At 55.1% G+C, this 18,097-nt stretch overlaps 1 protein-coding gene across 3 annotated transcripts in view; it reads right to left on the bottom strand.

Moving 5' to 3' along the window:
- Arhgef17 (Rho guanine nucleotide exchange factor 17) overlaps positions 1 to 17,011 on the bottom strand; it is a 58,392-nt gene extending 41,381 nt beyond the window's left edge. The window contains exon 1 of one of the 3 annotated variants that reach the window (XR_007103894.1): positions 13,378 to 17,011. Coding sequence is in view for 2 of the 3 variants with exons in the window: in XM_047516538.1 (XP_047372494.1) it covers positions 13,378 to 16,569 (3,192 nt within the window). In the remaining variant the exon portion in view is untranslated. The remainder of the gene's footprint in view (positions 1 to 13,377) is intronic. The other 2 variants (XM_047516538.1, XM_047516539.1) reach the window with 2 other exon arrangements.
- Positions 17,012 to 18,097: the final 1,086 nt, after the last annotated feature.

Below are 18,097 nucleotides of genomic sequence, written 5' to 3'. Positions count from 1 at the left end.
ACTTGTGATGTTTTTGTGGATACAGAAATCTGCTGGGGATTGAAAAGGACAGTGTGCGCACACGTGCACCTTTACATGGTGGGCACCTTTAGCTTTATCCATGTTGGGATGGGTGGGGGTCTCCAGCCTGCAGGCTCTGCTGGGGCTCCTCTCTGCATCTCCAACCTCAAGCATAGGCTCAACACTGTGCCTTCCCCAGCACCCACAGCCCAGGCTGGCCACACAGAAAGTGGCCTGATGACTGATAGATGGGGCCACAGCACTGCCTGGGGCCCAAGAGTTAAACTTGTGGGACAGGGCTCGGGGCTAAGGGCCCAGAGGGAGATAGGGCAGGAGGCTGGGGGTGGGGGAGCCGGCCTGGGCTGGCTCCGGGTCTGGGCCTCTCTGGGCTCTTTGTCCAAATATGGGAGGTTTTTTTGTCTCCATTTGAGTCACGCCGGCCACGGCCCAAGAGATCTGCTTTCCAGATACTGCAGGCGGGACTGCGCCAGCATCGCCAGGGCTGCCCCCCAACCCCCGCCCTGGTGCATCTCAGCACCTTCCCAACCTCTGGGGTCAGAGCTCTCTCCACCAGTAGGGAGCCCAGCACCACTGAAGCTGATCTCCAGCACCAACAGCATGGTCCCTGGGCCCAAAAAGGCAGGAAACACTCATTTCTTCTGCCAGTCTGTCACCTCTCACTCTCCAAGGGCCCTACAATGTGGTGAAGCCAGTCAACTATTATTTCCTGAGCAATTACTATGTGCTAGTTCCTGGGTATGTGTTAGTTCTTAAGGCCTGGGCCACAGGCTGTGAATCCATTGGGATCATCATGTCTCCTCCTGTGCCACAACTGCAGGCAGTCCTGAAGGCCAGGAGTAAGGCCCATGGACTCTGCAGCCAGACTGGAGCAGGACTCCAGTTCAGTCACTCACTTAGCTTCCTGAACCTGCATGCTACTACCTCACAGTGGTGAGCTCCTCACCTGTGACACAAGGATGATAGGACCGCCCCCTTGGGTTGTTGTGAGAGTTGAGTGAGTTAATGGCAGTTGAGTGAGTTAATGGCGGTTAAGTGCTCAGACCTGCTCCTGGCCCCCCAGGAAGGCTTTATAAGCTTTGATACTACAGTGACAATCCACCCCTTGACCAGAGCCTACAGTCAGGTACTGTGGGACTCACCTTTGAAGGTTCTCCACCAATTTCCTCCCTGATCCCTCTGCATTAGAGGTCAGACTGACTTCAAATACCACCTCTTACCTTGGACTCTGAGATCTGGGTCAGGAACTTCACCATCTCTGGGTCTGTCTGTTTCCATCCTGCCTGTAATTGTTACTAACTCAGGCCAGGACCCTCTGCCCCTGGGCCAGTTTCCACCTGCCTGGTCCCCAGGGCAGAGTCAACAGGGCTGGGTGTGGGTGGCAGGGGAGCTCGGAACAGCCCCAGGGCAGTCTCTGCTCTTCTTCTCCTGCTTCCCTCATATTATTTTTAAAATAAATGTGTGTTTAAGCCCCACTGTGTGCCAGAAACAGGAGGGCTTGGCATAGGTGGGGCCCCTGACCAGAACCAAGCCCTGGGTCTCAGGGTGACCTGGGGGCCCGTACCCACACCTCTATACTCCAGAGCCTTCGAAGCATGTTCCCCACTACTAAGCAGAGCTGAGATGCATTTTAGCTTTATGTGTTGGGGCTAAGATGGTTCTTGACACCTGAGCTGGGAATCCAAAGGGACACAGTCCTACACAGGGGCCTCTCTGGAAGGCCTACACCTGGCCAGGGCCCACAGTCTGGCTCTGTGGAGGAGGCAGGAAGACAGGGGACCAGAAGAGACAGAGGAGTGCAGAAGATTCAGGGGCAAGAGCAGGACAAGAGACAGAGGAGGGGAGGAAAGAAGCAAGCAAGGTGTTCCTAAAGACAGAAAGGCCTGGTTCAAGTAAGAAGCAGGAGTCTAAGAGGACAGAGGTGGCCCTGGCCCAGGTGACCAGTCAGGGCAAAAGGAAATTGGCCAGGCCACCCTCCCCCTCCTCCTTCTCTTCCTCCTCCTCCTCCTCCTCCACCAGCTTTGGGGCCAGGCCTGAACTATTTTTAGCTGGGGCTGAATTTAGCCATTCCCTCGGAAATTCCTCAACCGCCCCAGGCAACGCCCCCGCTGGCCTTGGGGAGAAGCCTGAAGTGGCTGGTCCAGGCAGGAGAGGAGGGCCAGCAAAGCCCTAGCAGGGTTCTTAGGCACCTGATGGGGAAACAGGCTCAGATCAGGCCCGGAATCTGAGTTACTCCTCTCCCTACAGCCCCCTTACCTGCTTTTCTGCAGGAAGTCCTACAGGGCAACAGGGCCACAGCACAGCACTGATCTTGGGTGTCTACTGAACAAAGAAGGATCTGACCTCAGGACCCAACCTGGATGCTGTTAGCAGGGCTGCCTGCTGTCCTGCTTACCAGTCATTCAATCCCCGGGTCCCGAGAGCCTGTGTGTTCCAGAACCACATCTGGAACAACCTCTTCAAAGATGGGGAAGCTGAGGCAGAGTGACTTGTCTTGGGTCAGTCGGCATGCCAACATGGCCTGCTCCTTCCCTCTCCACATACTCCCTACATCAGGTCTATCCCAGAAGGGCCTACTGGGACTGTAGCCTGGAGCTTGGCTGTTCCCTGGGACACCCCTGGGGGATAGAGGCAGGACACTTCTTTCCAAGAGGGGAAACTGAAATTAGGGGACACACTGGGCTCAGAGGCAGGGGCAGGACTCAGACCCTCACCCTTCCAGAATGCCAAGGGCAGTTCTGCCCAGGAGCAGGGACATGACTTAGACTCTGCATCCTATCCTACTGTGGGTCCCACTCCTCCACCCCAGCTTCTGATAGGGCTCCCAGATTTTTAGCTCTAAATTTTCTCCCAGTCAATCCTTTTCTGGCCACCTCTACATAATCTGTTCCCCTAAGTTAGGTTTCTCACCTCCTTGCTCCCTCCAGCCACCATACATCAGAGGATGTTCTTTAATTGAAAAGCTGGCTTTGTTCCTCCTCAGTTCCTGGGCCTCTGTAGTTCCCAGTACCCAAGCTATTTAACTTGGTATGGTATGTGAGACCTTTGACCTGGCTCCTGCACACAGCTTCTCTCCGTGTGATCTGGTCATCTTGGTCTCTAAAACATAGTGTGGCTTCCCTTCCCTGCCCTAGCTCAGACAAATTCCCTCAAATGTCAGATGAACCACAAGAACTTGAGTTCCCCTCAAGAACTCTGTGATACCCGCTACCCAGTAGTCCAAGCGTGGGGCTGGAGCAATGGTGAGGTTCATGCGGAAGGCTTTTGGATCTGGTCCAATACTGCAGGTCCTTGACAAGACCATTCCCTTGGCTGGGTCTTAGTTTCCCCATCTTCACATGCAGGGGTGAGGGATGGTTAGAATATATGACTGGTGTCTGGGGTCTTTCCAGGTGGCCCATCTTGGCATTTAAGGCCTTGGCCCTCCTCTTCTTCCTGTCCTTCTGGCTTGCCTAGAGGTTGATGTCTCACTCCAAGGCCCAGCCCAGGGGGACAGGGAGAGATGAAAGGGGGCAATGAGAAATCAGGAGGGACACCTTAGTGACATAGGCTGCCAAGAAAGATGGAGTCAACAGTCCTTCCTCTGCGGGGAGGGCCCCATCCATCCCTCCACCCCTTCCCTTCCACATCTGTTCCTTAACCTCCAGTGCCCTGTCCTGGGAAAGGACTGAGTGTTTGTCCAGGGGTGGGGGAGTGGGGTCTTGGCGGTCCCAGGAGGCCCGGCTGTGGGTCTGGCTGGCAGCCAGAGCATGGCCTCTTTCCCTTCTGCTCCACAGCACTGGAGAAGCAGGGCCTGTTCACCCCCTGGGAACCAATAAACAGGAAACAGACACCAACCATGCACTTGCTCCCTCCACTGACCCCTCCCGAACTCAAAGCCCCCCTCTCCTCCCACTGATCGAGGACCTGCCTCTCCCAACCCCAGAATCTCAAGAAAAAGGGTGTCAGAACCAAGAAGTAATGATCTCAAAATCATGAACAAAATCAAGCTAAGAGGTCTTGCCTCTTGGAAAAGAACTTAGAATCCTTCATCTTTAAACCACAGGATGCCAGATTCTTGAGAGTGACAATCTCAGAAGCACACTCTAGCTGGGCATGATGGTACACCTTGATTGAAAGGCTGAGGCCAGCCTGGGCAACTTGGGGAGACCATGCCTCAAAATAAAAAAAATTGTAAAAATTAAAATTAAAAAAGGCACATGCTGAGTGGCCACATTTCTGAGACTGTCCTAGACCCAGAGTCCTGGGCTGAGGGACCCACAAGTATTCTCTTTGCCTTCATAATAACTCCTTAGCATCCCCATTTTACAGAGCAGGAAACTAAGGGTCAGAATTGAGGTCCAATGACTTGTAAAATACCACCCAGCAAGAGAGTCAGAGATTTTGGTCTACCAGACAGGTAGACTCTCTGACTCTGTGCTGCAGAGGCCCAAAACAGGAAGCAGAGAGACTAAGCCCTACCTCTGAGGGCCTGGGGCTTTGACTCAGAGAAGACTTTGGCTCTGTTCTGTCTCTACCTGGGATGAGACATCTAGAACAAGCCCTAGGTTGGGACTGGTGGTAACAAAAGCAGATGGAGTTGGAGAGAGGAGGACAATGGGCGTGTGGTCCCCTATTTCTTTTGGGGGAGGTACTGGGGATTGAACTCAGGGGCACTTGACCACTGAGCCACATCCCCAGCCCTATTTTTATTTAGAGACAGGGTCTCACTCAGTTGCTTAGTGCCTTGCTTTTGCTGGAGCTGGCTTTGAACTCGTGATCCTCCTGCTTCAGCCTCCTGAGATGCTGGGATTACAGGTGTGCGCCACTGCACCTGGCCCCTCTCCTTCTTCACCATCTCCAAAGGCCCAGGCTGCTGAACCACTGACCCTTCACAGGAGTAGCCTCCAATTTAGCACTCTGTCCTTTGCTTCATGGCTGGAAGAAACTGAGACTCTTAGAAACACATCTTAGCATGTCAATCATGAGGGGAGGAACTGATATTTTCTGGGCACTTACTATGTGCCAGGCCATCTTGACATGATTTCACATAATTCTAATAATTCTTTGTGGAGTGAGGAGATATGGACCCCATTTTACAGATTCAGGGGAATCTGTAAGTGCTTATCCTAGGTCTTCCACATGTTGCCTCTTTGGAAGCTCTTGACCTCTCAGACATGAAGGAACCTGACAGGTTCTCTGCTCAGACAGCACCAGAGTCACCGATCCCCAACATGGAGCTCTGGCAACTGCCCAGAGGTCTCAGCCCTGCCTTCAGGTAAGACCACCTGGCAAAGGTGTGACTTCCACCACCTTCCTAAGCCCCTGCTTCCCTGAACACTCCTACCAACTGCCCTTCTCAGGAACCGTGTCATCCCAATGTCTAGTCAGCACACCTCGGGGCACCCACCTCTGGCAGCCAGGCCCATCCCCAAGGAACCCATTGGCACTTCTGTCCCTGTCCCACTGGCCTGGGTTCAGTCTTCTTCCAGGCCTCGCCCACCTCATGGGGAGAGGACAGTTCCTGGCAAGCAAGAATCGTGTCCAAGTTTTCCCTGAGGCTCATTGACTGGCTATCAAGGGATTCAATGATTGACTACTAAATTAATAAATGTGGAAGGAATGTGGAATGAAATGGAATAGGATAAATGCAGTGAGACTACCCTGGTACCAGTTCCTACAGGGGGCTCTGGATTGCAGAAGTCAACAGTCTCATACCTTGTCTACCTGTGTTGAAGGCAGAACAACAGTCCCCCAAAGATGTCCATGTCCTCATCCCTTGAACCTGTGAATATGTTACCTTGCATGGCAAAAGGGACTTTGCAGATGTCATTAAGGATCCTGGATTATCCAGGTAGGCCTAATGTAATCACAAGAGTCCTTAAGAAGAGAGACATGCTGGATGTGGTGGCACATGCCTGTAATCCCAGTGACTTGGGAGTCTGTGGTAAGAGGACTACAAATTCAACTTAGCAAGACCCTGTCTCAAAAATTAAAAAGAGGGCTGGGGTTGTAGCTCAGTGGTGGGGCGCTTGCCTAGCATGTGTGAGGTGCTGGGTTCAATTCTCAGCACTACATATATATAAAAAATAAAATATATAAATAAAATAAAGGTCCACTGACAACTAAAAAAAAAAAAAAAAAAAAGGAAGGCAAGAGGATTATAGATTTGAAGATGCTATGTATCTGAAATGCAGTAATTTGCTATATAGGACACTAATACACTACCCATCAATAGCCTAAACCTCTGAGTTAGCTTGTGACCTTTGCACCTCAGGAACTCTCTGCACCCTAGCACCCTTGCCCTGGGAAGGTTTTAGAGCCCAGTGACTTCCCAAGTCCCTCCAGAAATAAACCAGGGGAAGTTGTAACATCCCACATGCAGCAAAAACACCACTTCTGGGGACAGGCCTCAGTGAACACCATGGCCTGACACCAGTATGAGGAAGGACTCTGGGATAGGGGGAGCTTAGAGCAGCATCTGTGGGAGGGAAAGAGAACTCTAAGTTCAGCTCCTCAGGGGTCTAAGTTCAGCTCCTCAGGGGCCTCAGTGGCCAGCCTGCCATCCCCTAGGTCTGCAAGTGGGGAGCCTATTCAGGACAGCTGCTGCCTCCCCAGCAATTCTGAGGGCAAGGAGGGCTATGTGCTCTGAGAGGGGTCACAACCGGGAAATGGTAAGGCCAGGCTGGATCCCAGTCTCCCCACTCCTAATGAAGACCACCAAGTGCTCTATCAGGCTAGGAATGCCTAATGATCCCCACAGCTACTGGAGGTTGGCTGGGGCTCCAGGTCCCATCATAGTTTGGAGCTTACTTACTAATCAGAGCCCAGCAGCCTGGCATTTTCCCTCTGCCTCTGTCTACCCTGGTGGCTATAAAGTGGAGGGGGATGTGGGGGGACCAACTCCCATGTGGGGGGCACATCAGCTCCAATAGGCTCCTACTTCCCAGGGGACCCAGGGTCCTGATTTCAGGGCCTGCCAGCAAGGCGCCAGGCTGCCTGGGCACATTTCCCAATAAGTGTGCCAGGGTTGTGAGCCTTTCTGGGAAACATGGACTGCCCTGTCCCCTGCCCTGCCATCACCATCTCTGCCAACTCTGTTCAGTGGAAACTCTGTGGGGCCAACGCATGGCCTGGGAGTCAGGACACCTGGGCCAGAGCTCACACAAAAGCCACAGGGCCTTGGGCAAACCTCTGCCAGCTCTCAGCCTGCTTTGCTTTTTTTTTTTTTTTTTTTTTAACAGTACTGGAGACTGAACCCAGGGGGACTCTATAAAGGGGAACCACAGGGCTACATTTCCTTTTTATTTTGAGACACAGTCTTACTAAGTTGCTAAGGCTTACCTCAAACTAGTCATTCTCCTGCCTTTAGCCTTCCAAGTCTCCGGGATTACAGGCATGTGCAACTGCGCCTGGTGGGCCCTTCTTCTTTACCAGGAATGTGAGAGTTGGGCGCTGCCAAGGCAGTTGAGGGATTAGATGGGAGGGATGAGGCTGCCTTGGGTGGCATGAGCTCCCTGTCCCAGGAGACACAAAAGCTAGAGCTGGATAGGGTCATGGTGGCTACAGAAGAGAGAGTGGGATATGGCATTGTCACCAGCTTTCCTGGGGCCCTGTGGTGGTTCCACTCTCTAAGCATTTCAGCCAAGTCAATACAGGCCTGCAGGGTGTGACTAGGGCATCCTGCAGTCCCAGTCCACTCTGGGGGCTTTGTCACCCTCCCTCTCCTCAACCTAAGTGGCCTCATACACACTGTCTAGCCACGGAAGCAGCAGTAGCTCTGTGTTCACCTTGAGAGCTAGGGACCTTGGCCCTTCAAAGCCCTCTGGGTTGCTGGGTATGGTGGTGCACACCATTCAGGAGGCTGAGGCAGGAGGATTGTAAATTCAAGGTCAGCCTCAGCAACTCAGTCAGATCCTCAGCAATTTAGAAAGACCCTTTCTCAAAATAAAAAATAAAAGCCAAGAGTGGTGGTGCATGCCTGTAATCCCAGAGGTTTAGGAGGTTGAAGCAGAAAGATCATGAGTTCAAAGCTAGGCTCAGCAATTTATCGAGGCCCTAAGCAATTTAGTGAGACCTTGTCTCAAAATTAAAATAATAATAATAATAATAATAATAATAATAACAACAACAATAATAATATTAAGGCTGGGGATGCAGCTCAGTGGTAAAGCTTTCAATTCCTGGTACCCAAAATAATAATAATAATAATTAATAAATAAATAAAAACAAAAAGAACTGAAGTTGGAGCTCAGTGATAAAGCAAACCTGGGTTCAATCTCCATACCAAAGACAAACAAAAACAAATAAAGAAACAAAAAATCAAAGCCCTCTGGGATATAGAAGAAATCCACTACCCAACCACCTGTGCCTGGCTAAAGTCACCATCATCTCTTGCCCAGATTACTCCAGGGTCCCCTGACTGGCCTCACTGCTTCCACCCTGAGCCCTGCAGTCTACCCACACACAGGGCAGAGCACACCTGTTCATGCCTCAGCCAACTGCTCAGGTCCCTGTTCCACCCAGGACCCTCCAACAATGCCTACCCCTCTCACTTTCCTAGGCGCCAGTAGATGTGAAGTCCTCCGACCACCCGATGGCTCTTTCCTGCCTGGCCCACCTCTACCCTCCCTTACCTCTGACCTTGGATCTCCTACTACTCCACTCATCCACACCATACTTGGGTCTGTTCCTCAAACATCTCAGGGCCATTGCACTTGCTGTCCCTCTCTGTCACAATGCTCTTCCTCCAGACACTCACCTGACTTGCTCCCTCACTTCCTCTTGCCTCTGCTCAGATGCCACCTCCTCAGAATTGGCCTTTCCAGACCCCTCAGTCTAAAACAGCACCCCACCCAGTCATTCTCAATTTCTTAATCCTGCTTTATTTTTCTCCCTAGCTCCTTCTGCTCCCTGATACATCGTGTCGCTTTTACAGACAGATGTCCTCACTAGTCTGGAAGCTCTGTGAGGGCAGGAGCTAGCTGCTATCTATCCACAGACCTAGAAGAGTGCCTGCCAGTCTAGGTACTCAGTATTTGTTCTGTGGATGACTGCATTACCCTATGGAGGACCACCCAAGTCTCTGAAACAAACTTTTACTGCACACAACCTGCCCTGTTCTTTCCCACTGGTCTGCTGAAGCTGTGCCCTTGTCCTGGCACAACCTCCTCTCTGATTTGGCCTGGTTTTAAGGCCAATCTCAGGCACAGCCACCTCCTCCAAGAAGCCTCCTTTGCCAGGCTAACATCCTAAGCCCTGTCCAGACTGCTTCTAGAGTCTAAACTCAATGTCTCAGTTCCCAGGCAGCTTGGGGGTGTCTCCACCCGACTGCTGCAGCATGTGTAGCCAGAAAGATCACAGATGGGAAGGAGGCGAGCAGGAGGGGCAAGTCCCTATGCTGGGGAAGAGAGGGCTGGGGATGGGATTAGCAGCAGCCTCCCAAACCCAGCTGGTCCCAGAAACAGAGGGGCTGGAAAATGTCATGCTCAACTCTCTGGTCCGTTCGCCAACCCTTCCCGGCTGGGTGGACTCATTCCTGGACAGCACTCCCTGTAGCAGCCCAGGACCTTTGGGAAGGAATGGGGGTGACAGAGAATAAACAGGAAAAGGACAGCCTTTCTGCCTGTCCTCCCCCATCCCACTCCCCTCCTGCTGGGTGACAAGATATTTAATTATAGATATTTGGTACTGCTCAGGATTCCAAATGTCCTAATGGCTTCATCCCCTCCTCCCGAACCAGTTTCCATGGAAAAATCACAGCAAAGAGTCAAGGAGGAGAAGGAGAGAACCCCCCACACACACACCAACTATGGGTTCCCTGCCAAGGGGGAGCCAGAGAGACAAAGGCAATTCTAAGAGCTGCAGCCCAGGCCTGCGGAGGGCAGGGAGCTGCCTGGGTGAGCTGGGGGTCGGGGGAGATCTTGCTGGGGGGAGGCAGGAACAAGGCCAGGGTTCTGGTGCTTGAGTCTGCCTCTGCCTGGCCTTGATGTGTGACCTAAGGCCCAGTATCCTCCCTTTCTGGGTCTCAAAGTTCTTCTTACTTCCAGCCCAGGCTCTGAATTAAGTAACGCATATGAAAGTGTTTAGGCTATTGGGATGTGCAGGTGATGTCCTCAACTGTCCCTGACTTGGGCCCCTTCTCAGATGGCAGGCCAATTTCACTGAGAAACAGTCTCTTCACCTTAAGATACTGGTATGCTAAGATTCAGGGTGACTCCAACAGCCTGTGAATCTAAGGTCACACTATAAGATAACCAAGTTTTCACACTCAAATGAAACAGCAGTGTCTGTTATATATAGTAAGCATTTAATAAATGCTAGCCATTGTTATTGCTATTCCAATGTGCTGAATTTCGTGGGTTCATTCGTCTGTGATTCTGAGAGACAAGTTGCTTCCTGATTCTGGGCTAGAGATGTCTCATGGGTCAACTGGGCATCAAGTACCTGAGTGCAGAAATGGACTACAAGATTCTAAGGCTGGGGTAGGGAAGCCTTGGTGCCAAGGGTCACTGACCAGCCAGCTATTGTGGATTGAAGTGAAAGAAACCACCTTTCTTTCACTGTCAGGGGGGCGAGGCAGGTGTTCAGAGTAGATGGTGTGAGATGCCCCTCATTCTCTGGTCCTAGATCCCTTACAGCAACTGCAGAGAGCTGTCTTCCAGCTGTACCTCTACCACCCTGCAGGCTGAGTCTTTCTTAAAGGGCCTCCAAGACCAGGCAGTCCAACCACTGTACAGATGGGAAAACTGAGACACAAAGACAACTGTAGAGGTCCAAAGTGAGTCAGAGGCTGGGCTGGGACTGGTTAGGCCCCCTGCCTCCTAGCAAGGGAGGCAACACCACGCCAAGGTCTGGGTCTGGGCTGGGAGACACCTGAGAGTGAGGACCTTCCCACAGCTTGAGGTCTTGTTCCCCACATTCTCTCCTCAGTCCTGGTTGGTTTCTGTCCCATAAGCAAATAATAACAGTCCCTCTCATCTCTTCTTACTCTGGAGCCCATACCATGCCATCCCCACCCACAGTGCTGAGAATGTGACTGAAGCTCAGACCCTAGACAAGGAACTCGTCTCCTCCAGGAAGGCCAACAGGAGGTGGTAGACAGCTGCTTCCCATTTTCATGGAATCAGAAGGAAGGGGACAGCAGGATGGATTCAGACTAGCAGATGGGAGAACTTTCAGGCTTTAAGAGGAGGTGGGGAACTCAGGGATGGTGAATGTCTTCTGAGCCTAGGTTATAATAACGGGTGGGGAAGCCAGGGGGTGGGACAAGCCTCACTGCGAAGCAGATGGGGCGGGGGAGCATGCTTTTCCCTCTCTCCTGCCCCTAGGCACGAATGATGACACTACCCATTCACCTATGAGAGCCTGCCAGGCAGAGACCATTAACCCCATTTTATAGAAGGGGAAAACAAGGCACGGAGATGGCATATGACAAATTCTAAGTCACACAGGGATCCGCAGCTGAGGCAACTCCAACTCTGCTCTTCTAATTATAGACTCACCAGTTCTTTCCCCTAAAGGGTAAGAGGAGACATAAAATGGGGCCTGGAAGAGTGGGAGGACTGCAGAGGCCAAGGGCGTGGAGGCCAGAGAAAGTCTGCTGTCAGGGCAGGGAGAAGTCTGTGTTACGGCAGATCTCTCCCACCTCAGTCCCCCAGTGTGGGGGAGGCAAAGGGAGGTGGGGCAGGAGTCAGTTCTGCAAAAGCTCCCACCCCTTCTCTGGTCTCAAGATCACCCCCACCACATGCAGGCTCCCTGAGTCCCTTGGTTTACTCCTGCCCTCTCCCCCAACATAGCTCAGGGTTCCCAGAGGAGAGCATTACATGGGAAAGGAAGCTAGGGAGGGGGGACAGTACCCGCAGGAGCTGCCCCTGCTCTGTCCTCCCTTCCCCCATCTTCCAAAAACAAAACTGGCAGTGGAGTGTAGGGGCCCCTGAGCTCCCCTAATAGGGCCCCAGCAGGAAGGTAAGGTCCAAAATTCCCTCTGTGCTTGCTGACTCCACAATGGCCTGTGGCCTCCATGAGGAACAGCAGAGCCAGGACCAGGGGGAAATGGAGCCGAGCAGAGAGAAACAAAGGGAACCGGAGTTCAGAGGGGCCGTGAGAGCGCTGGGAAAGGGAGTGACCAAATTAGTCCAGGGTTTAGGGTTTCCAGGCTTCTCACAGTCGGGGACACAGTGAGAGCAAATGCAGCAGTTAATAACCCCTGGCCATCCCTAGCTTAGCCCAGAAACCAAGTGCCTCTACTCTAGCTTCCAGCCCAGATGCCAGGATGTGCAGCTGCGAACCAATGTGCACCCACAGGCCTAACCCTACAGATGGCTGAAGCCAGAAGGCAGAAGTGGGGGCCTCAGGGAGAGTGAGACCCCTAGGACTGGGTCCTGGAGTGGGGGTCATATCTCAAAGTCACCAGGAAAGGGGTATGTATGGTGGGGAACAGATGCGTGCAGACAAGATGGGAGACTAGGGCCCCCAACCTGACCTGTGGAGGCAGCCCTGCCTCTGGGGGCCAGAACTATTCCTGACCTCTCTAAAGGGCCCTTCCTGCTCAGCCTTAGCAGAAGCCTCCTTGCCTCCACCCTTTCCCAGCAGCCCCCATCTAGAAGCTCCTCTAAGTGAAGAGGGAGACTGGCAGAACTCAGGCCCCTGGAGTGCCCCAATTCAAATCCACAGACCTCCCCCAATCTGCACAGTACTAACTTGATGAAAACATAGGCACCATCTTGTTCACATCCTCCCAACCCAACTTTATAGATGGGGAGGTTAAGTCATGAGAAAGGCCAATGTCACAGAGGTAGGGAAGGTTTGGGGTTAGAACCCTGAGTCCTTTCCACTACTCCATAAAGTAAGGCCTTGTACTCCACTATTCTAGCAGGCCCAGGAACAGACATATTCTAACCCATTACAGGAAAGTCACAAAAGGAAAGGAAAACACATGCCCAGGGTGGACCCCTGAGCCCAAACATCTAAGGGGAGCCTTCTGCCAGCTGCTAAGCAGCAAACCTAGAGAAAGGACTGATCTGTGCTGGGTGTCACCACCCTCACATACCCAGTGCATCACAACAAAGACCCACATGGGAATTTTGAAAGCCAGTCCCTGAGATACGTGCAAAGGACTTGATAAGAACCTTTTAATCACTAGAACACTTTGGAGCAGCAGAGAACCTTCAGCATTAGCACCTGAAGCCTCCTTAGGGTCTAAGAAGACAGGAGTCCTCTGTTATTAACACTCTTAATACTGTCAGGGCACTTCCAGGACCAGTTAAACATCCTTGGACTTGGGCACCTGTCTAGTGAGTATAAGCAAAAGGCTCCTGACAGGTTAAGTGCCCATGGTCTTCCTGGGGCCCCACCCAAAGGCCCCCATAAAGGACTCACCACCTGTGGCTTGCCGCAGCACTTGCTGGCTGGGGCAGGCTCATCTGGAGCCCGAACCACCTCACAGGGTTTGGCCTCCACAGAGGGCGGTGCAACAGGAGTCAAGGGCAGGTCCACAGGAGCTGGAGCCGGGCCCTCACTGGAGTGGAGGGTCAGCATGTACTGCTTGGTGACGTCTTCAAGGGATGGAGCCTGCAATGTGGGGTGGGCTCGGGCAGGGAAGGCCACAGGCTCCAGCACAGCTACAGGGGGGCCAACAGAAGTCAGAGGCTCAGGCACCACAATAGGTGTGAAGGTGGTGGGCACACTGGCATGGCGAACATGTTTGGAGGAAGGCCGAGCCTGAGATAGGCTACCAGTCTGGTCCTGATTTCCCTCCTCTCTCCGAAGCTCCTGGTGACTGCTCCGGGCTGGACGTTTCTTAGAGCCTCGGCGGCTGAGCCGAGGGGACAGAACATCAGTCAGCTTGGGGTCAAAGTAGAAGTTGTGGTGGGCAGCAGAGGAGGCAGGTGGGGCCTCTGGAATTGCCCTCTCAGACTGTGCCCGGCCCCTGCCAGGACCAGGGTCTTCTGGCTCTGCCCGCTGCTCTGCAAGGATTGGCTCACTGCTGGATGGAGGCAGCAAGGGCTCAACTTCTCGGATGGGCTCCCCTCCAGGGCCCTCAAATTCAGGCCCAGCCAGCTCCCCACGACGGCTGGGGTCACTCAGAGATTTCTTCTTAGGGGCTTTGCCAGCAACCCTGTCTTCCCCCACACGTCCCAAAGCACCAGGCCCCTGAACAATGCTTTGAATGACCTCCTGATATCCCTTGCTCTCTTCACTGCCCACCGACCAGTCACTGTGACCACTGGTCAAGCCCTCATCCACAGCTGGGGTCACTGGAAGCCCTGTCTTGGAGCTCAGCGAACCCAGGAGATTGCTGTCCACAGAGAATCCAGAGGGCTCCTCAGAGGTGGCAGCACGATGGCGCTGTGGAATTGGGTCACTGAGGGACCTATAGGCCTCACTCGCCTCCCCATTGCTCAGTTCAGTCCCACCAGGGCCTGGAGGTGGGACTTTGCGTCTCCTGCGGAGGGCACCTGGTGTGGGAGGAGTGTCGGTGGACACCAGGGCCCACCCACCCAGACTGTCCTCAGTCCCAGGGTCATAGTGGTTTGTCTGGGTTGAAGACGAAGAAAGAGGTCTCCACACCCCTGTAGTACCCAGGCTGCAAAAGGTTGCCCCAGGAGGTTCAGGATCTGCCCCAATGCCCTCATCTGTCAGGTTGGACTCTGGGCCTGACAGCTCCTCCTGGGACCGCTCCCCTTGGGTCAGATTCCCAGCCCAGTCAGTGTTTCTGGGGGGAACATCACTTCCATCATCCTGCTGGGCACCCATGAGCTGGATCTTCTCAAAAACTTGACGGGCCTCCTGCACATACTGATCCTGGACCACAAGTGGTAGTGGGTCCTCCTCAGCACCAGAACCTGCCAGCAGGAGCTCAGAGGAGCTGGGTTTCAGGGCACTGGTGCGCATCAGGCGGCGGGCCATAGGCTTCTCAGAGCAGGTAAAGGACTTTGCCCTCCGCAGGGTGGCAGTCAAGTCCTTGAGTGTGGGGCGGGTGCCAGGTGATGCTGGGGTATGGGAGGGCATGGGCTCAAGTTGCTCCACTGGGCCACCTGCTGATGGTGAGTCTCTGCCATCTAGAAGGCTACTCCCAGCGTCAACACTGGGCTTTCGGACCCTTAGCTCTGAAAGATCTGAGCGCAGGAAACTGAGCAGTGTCAGGGTCTCTGAGGCGATATCTGGATTGGACAGGGACTTCCTCTGTTGGCTCTTATCCAGCTCCAATCCTCCATCCCTCAACATTCTGGTGGTGCCCACAGGCCCCTTGCTACGGGTTCGAACTTGAGGCCGCAGAAGCCCTTCACCGGTTCCAAAGCTTGGGGAGCGATACACGCCCCAGTTCCCTGAACTCCGGCTAGGCCACAAGTCATCGTCCTTTAGGGTCTCTGTGCTAGAATAGCGGCTACTACCGCGGGAGCCCGCGGGACTGGCCAAGTATGCTGGAAAGCTCACCTTGGCCACACGGAAAGCTCCTCCCACAGTGTCGGACATAGGCCGCAAGCCTTCCTGGGCACCTGAGACACAAGACTGTGGGCCAATACCCCACTCCCGGGATCCCTCCTCACTAGGGACTCTTGGCGATGTAGGAGGTTCAGGGCTCCTGACTCTCCCTGATGAGTTCATGTTACCCAGATTTAACCCATCACTGTCCGGCCTGCCGTCTTGATCCAACAGGGAGCTCGAAACCCTGCGCCCCGGTCTCCCTCTCCAGCGGTGGCCGCCCTCACTGTCTTGGTCCTCGTCGCTGCCCGAGAAGTGTCCGCCATGGTAGGCCGGACTCTGCGCCTCAGGCTGCGGTGGCTGGCCCTCCTCTTCCTCCTCGCTGGAGCTGGCAGCCCGGCTGCGGCTGACAGGATAGGAGGAGGCGATGGAGAAGGAGGAGGAGCAGGAGGCCCGGGCCCCGGCCTGCGGTTGAGAGAAGCTATGCCAAGAATGTAAACCATCCGCCGGACGCTGAGCCCTCTCCTGTAGCTGTTGCTGCTGCTGCTGTCGCCGCCGCCTCCCCTCAATCCCAGGCCCGGGTAGTGGCCGCGCCGAACGTAGGCCAGCCAAGGGGAAGCAAGTCCGAGGAGGTGGCGTCGGTGGCTGCCGAGGATCCCGAGCCGGAGGCTCCCACGCAGCACCGTCGGGGCTGGACGTACCCGAGGCCTCAGAGTCGGCGCCGGGGCGCCTGGAGCCAGGGCCGCCGAATAGCTTGCGCATCTCGGTGACGCTGGGCCAGGCCCCACGCGCAGCGCCCTCGGCCGCTTCTTCTGTGGCCCCGGGGGAGACGCCCCCGTCTCGAGACCCAGAAGAATCTTCGTCCAGATGCGGCGCGTTGAAGCGCCGGGAGAGCTGGCGCACCGATGGCGAGAGGCTGCGGAGCGGGCGCGGCTGCGCGGGGGCGGCCGGGGGCCCCGACGCCAGCTTGGACACGCGCCGGGAGGGCTGGCCCGGGATGGTCGTGGCCGGCCGGCACGAGGCGCGGCGCCGCAAACCAGGGGTGTCCGTGTCCTCCTCCCTGGGCCCGGGTCCGCCGCTCCAGCGCTCCAGCAGTTTGAACGAGACACTGCGGTAAAGCGGGGGCCGGGGCGACCCGTCCGCCATGGTGGCAGCACTCACTCCGGGGGGGCTGGCCTCGGAGAGCCGCGGCCAACCCCCCCTCTGCTCCCGCTCCAAAGGAACGCAGTGGCGGGAGTCGAAGGCCTGGGTCCTGCACCCGCAGCGCGAGGGATTTGGGAGGGCGCAGAGATCTGAGCAGAGGTTTATCAGTCGTGGATCAAGTTTCTGCGGTCGCGGGAGTCAGCGGCTCCATCCCGGGCGGCCGCTCCCGCTTCAGCGGCGAACTCCCGGCTGGTCCCTCGTCTTGGTTGGAGCGTCCAGGGACATCGCGGCTCGTCCGGGGAGTGATCCCAACACTCGGTTCCTCAGCTCAGCGCCCGCCCGCTCGGCGGACGGCCTGCCTCCCCACGCGCTCCCTCTCCAGCTCCCGCTCCCTCCCTCTAGGCTGCTCGCTCCTGGCTCCCTTTTGTTGCAAATAAACTTTGTGGCAGAGGAAAGGGGGCGGGGGGCGGGGCCTCGCGCCCAAAAGAGGGGGTGGGCTCCAGACGCGCGCCGGGCTGGGAGCCCGGTAGGGGGAGGGAATCGGGGAGGGGCCGAAGGAGAAACAAGATGCTTGTACACAGGCAGTCCAGTGCGACCCTCCCGAGAAGTCCCTCGGGAGTGCAGCGGGCTGAGCTGCTCCCAAGGAACATGCTCAAATACACGCGAGCTCTGAACGTGGTCAGCTTCGAAGACACAGCCGCAGTGGCGCAGCGGTTCAGCCGCTTTCGCACAGGAATACCTCCTGCCCGAGGGGCTCCAACATGGCAACTTCGGACCCACAAACTCTCGTACACACCGATACTCAGGTACACCGAGAAACACTCCAGTACGGAAAGGGGGTGGGACCTGACGCCAGCGGGAACCGTGGGCGGGGCAGGTCGGCCTGTGTTCGCCGCTCTCTGCTCCGCCCTACACCCGGCTCAGGTCACGCCCCTTGTCCCACCCTCCGCGGCGAATCCTGCGGCACCACGCCTAGGTCCCACCCCTCACGCTCCCGAACGCCCCGCCAGTCCCACCTCCCTGCGGCCGGTCCAGTTCTGGTAGTCCCTTAAAACTTGCTCCTCATCTCTAGAAGCTCCACCCCACTTTTCCAGTTGCCACGCCTCCCACTTCCCGCGGTCGTCCGGGAGGCTTCTCTTCTCGATGCTCCGCCCAGCGCTCAGCCCCCTCTTCTCTTGCTCTCTCGGGTACGTGGCTCTTGTGCCCTCTACCGTCGTGGTCCTCCCAAGCCTCTGAGTCCTGGACAGATAAAGCCACTTCTACCCCCAGCCATCGGAGAATTGGGGAGACTTTACTTTCTTTCATTTGTTTCTTAGTCCCCTTAGTTTCTACAAACCTTTATATGGCGTTCTGCCCCTCCTTAGGCCTCACCCTCAAAAAGAGCTTGGATAGCAACGCGCTTGACTGCCCACTGCCAAATTTAAACTCCTTCCAGCAACTGCTCCACCCTTCTGGCAGGAAACGTATGGGTTGTTTCTCCCCCTTTACACTAATCTACTCCTTTGCCCCTGTCTGGCGAGTCTGTTTCGCG

This window comes from Sciurus carolinensis, chromosome 11 (genome assembly GCF_902686445.1).
Source record: "Sciurus carolinensis chromosome 11, mSciCar1.2, whole genome shotgun sequence".
Classification (NCBI taxonomy): domain Eukaryota; kingdom Metazoa; phylum Chordata; class Mammalia; order Rodentia; family Sciuridae; genus Sciurus; species Sciurus carolinensis.
This window is presented reverse-complemented; position numbering and strand designations above follow the sequence as displayed.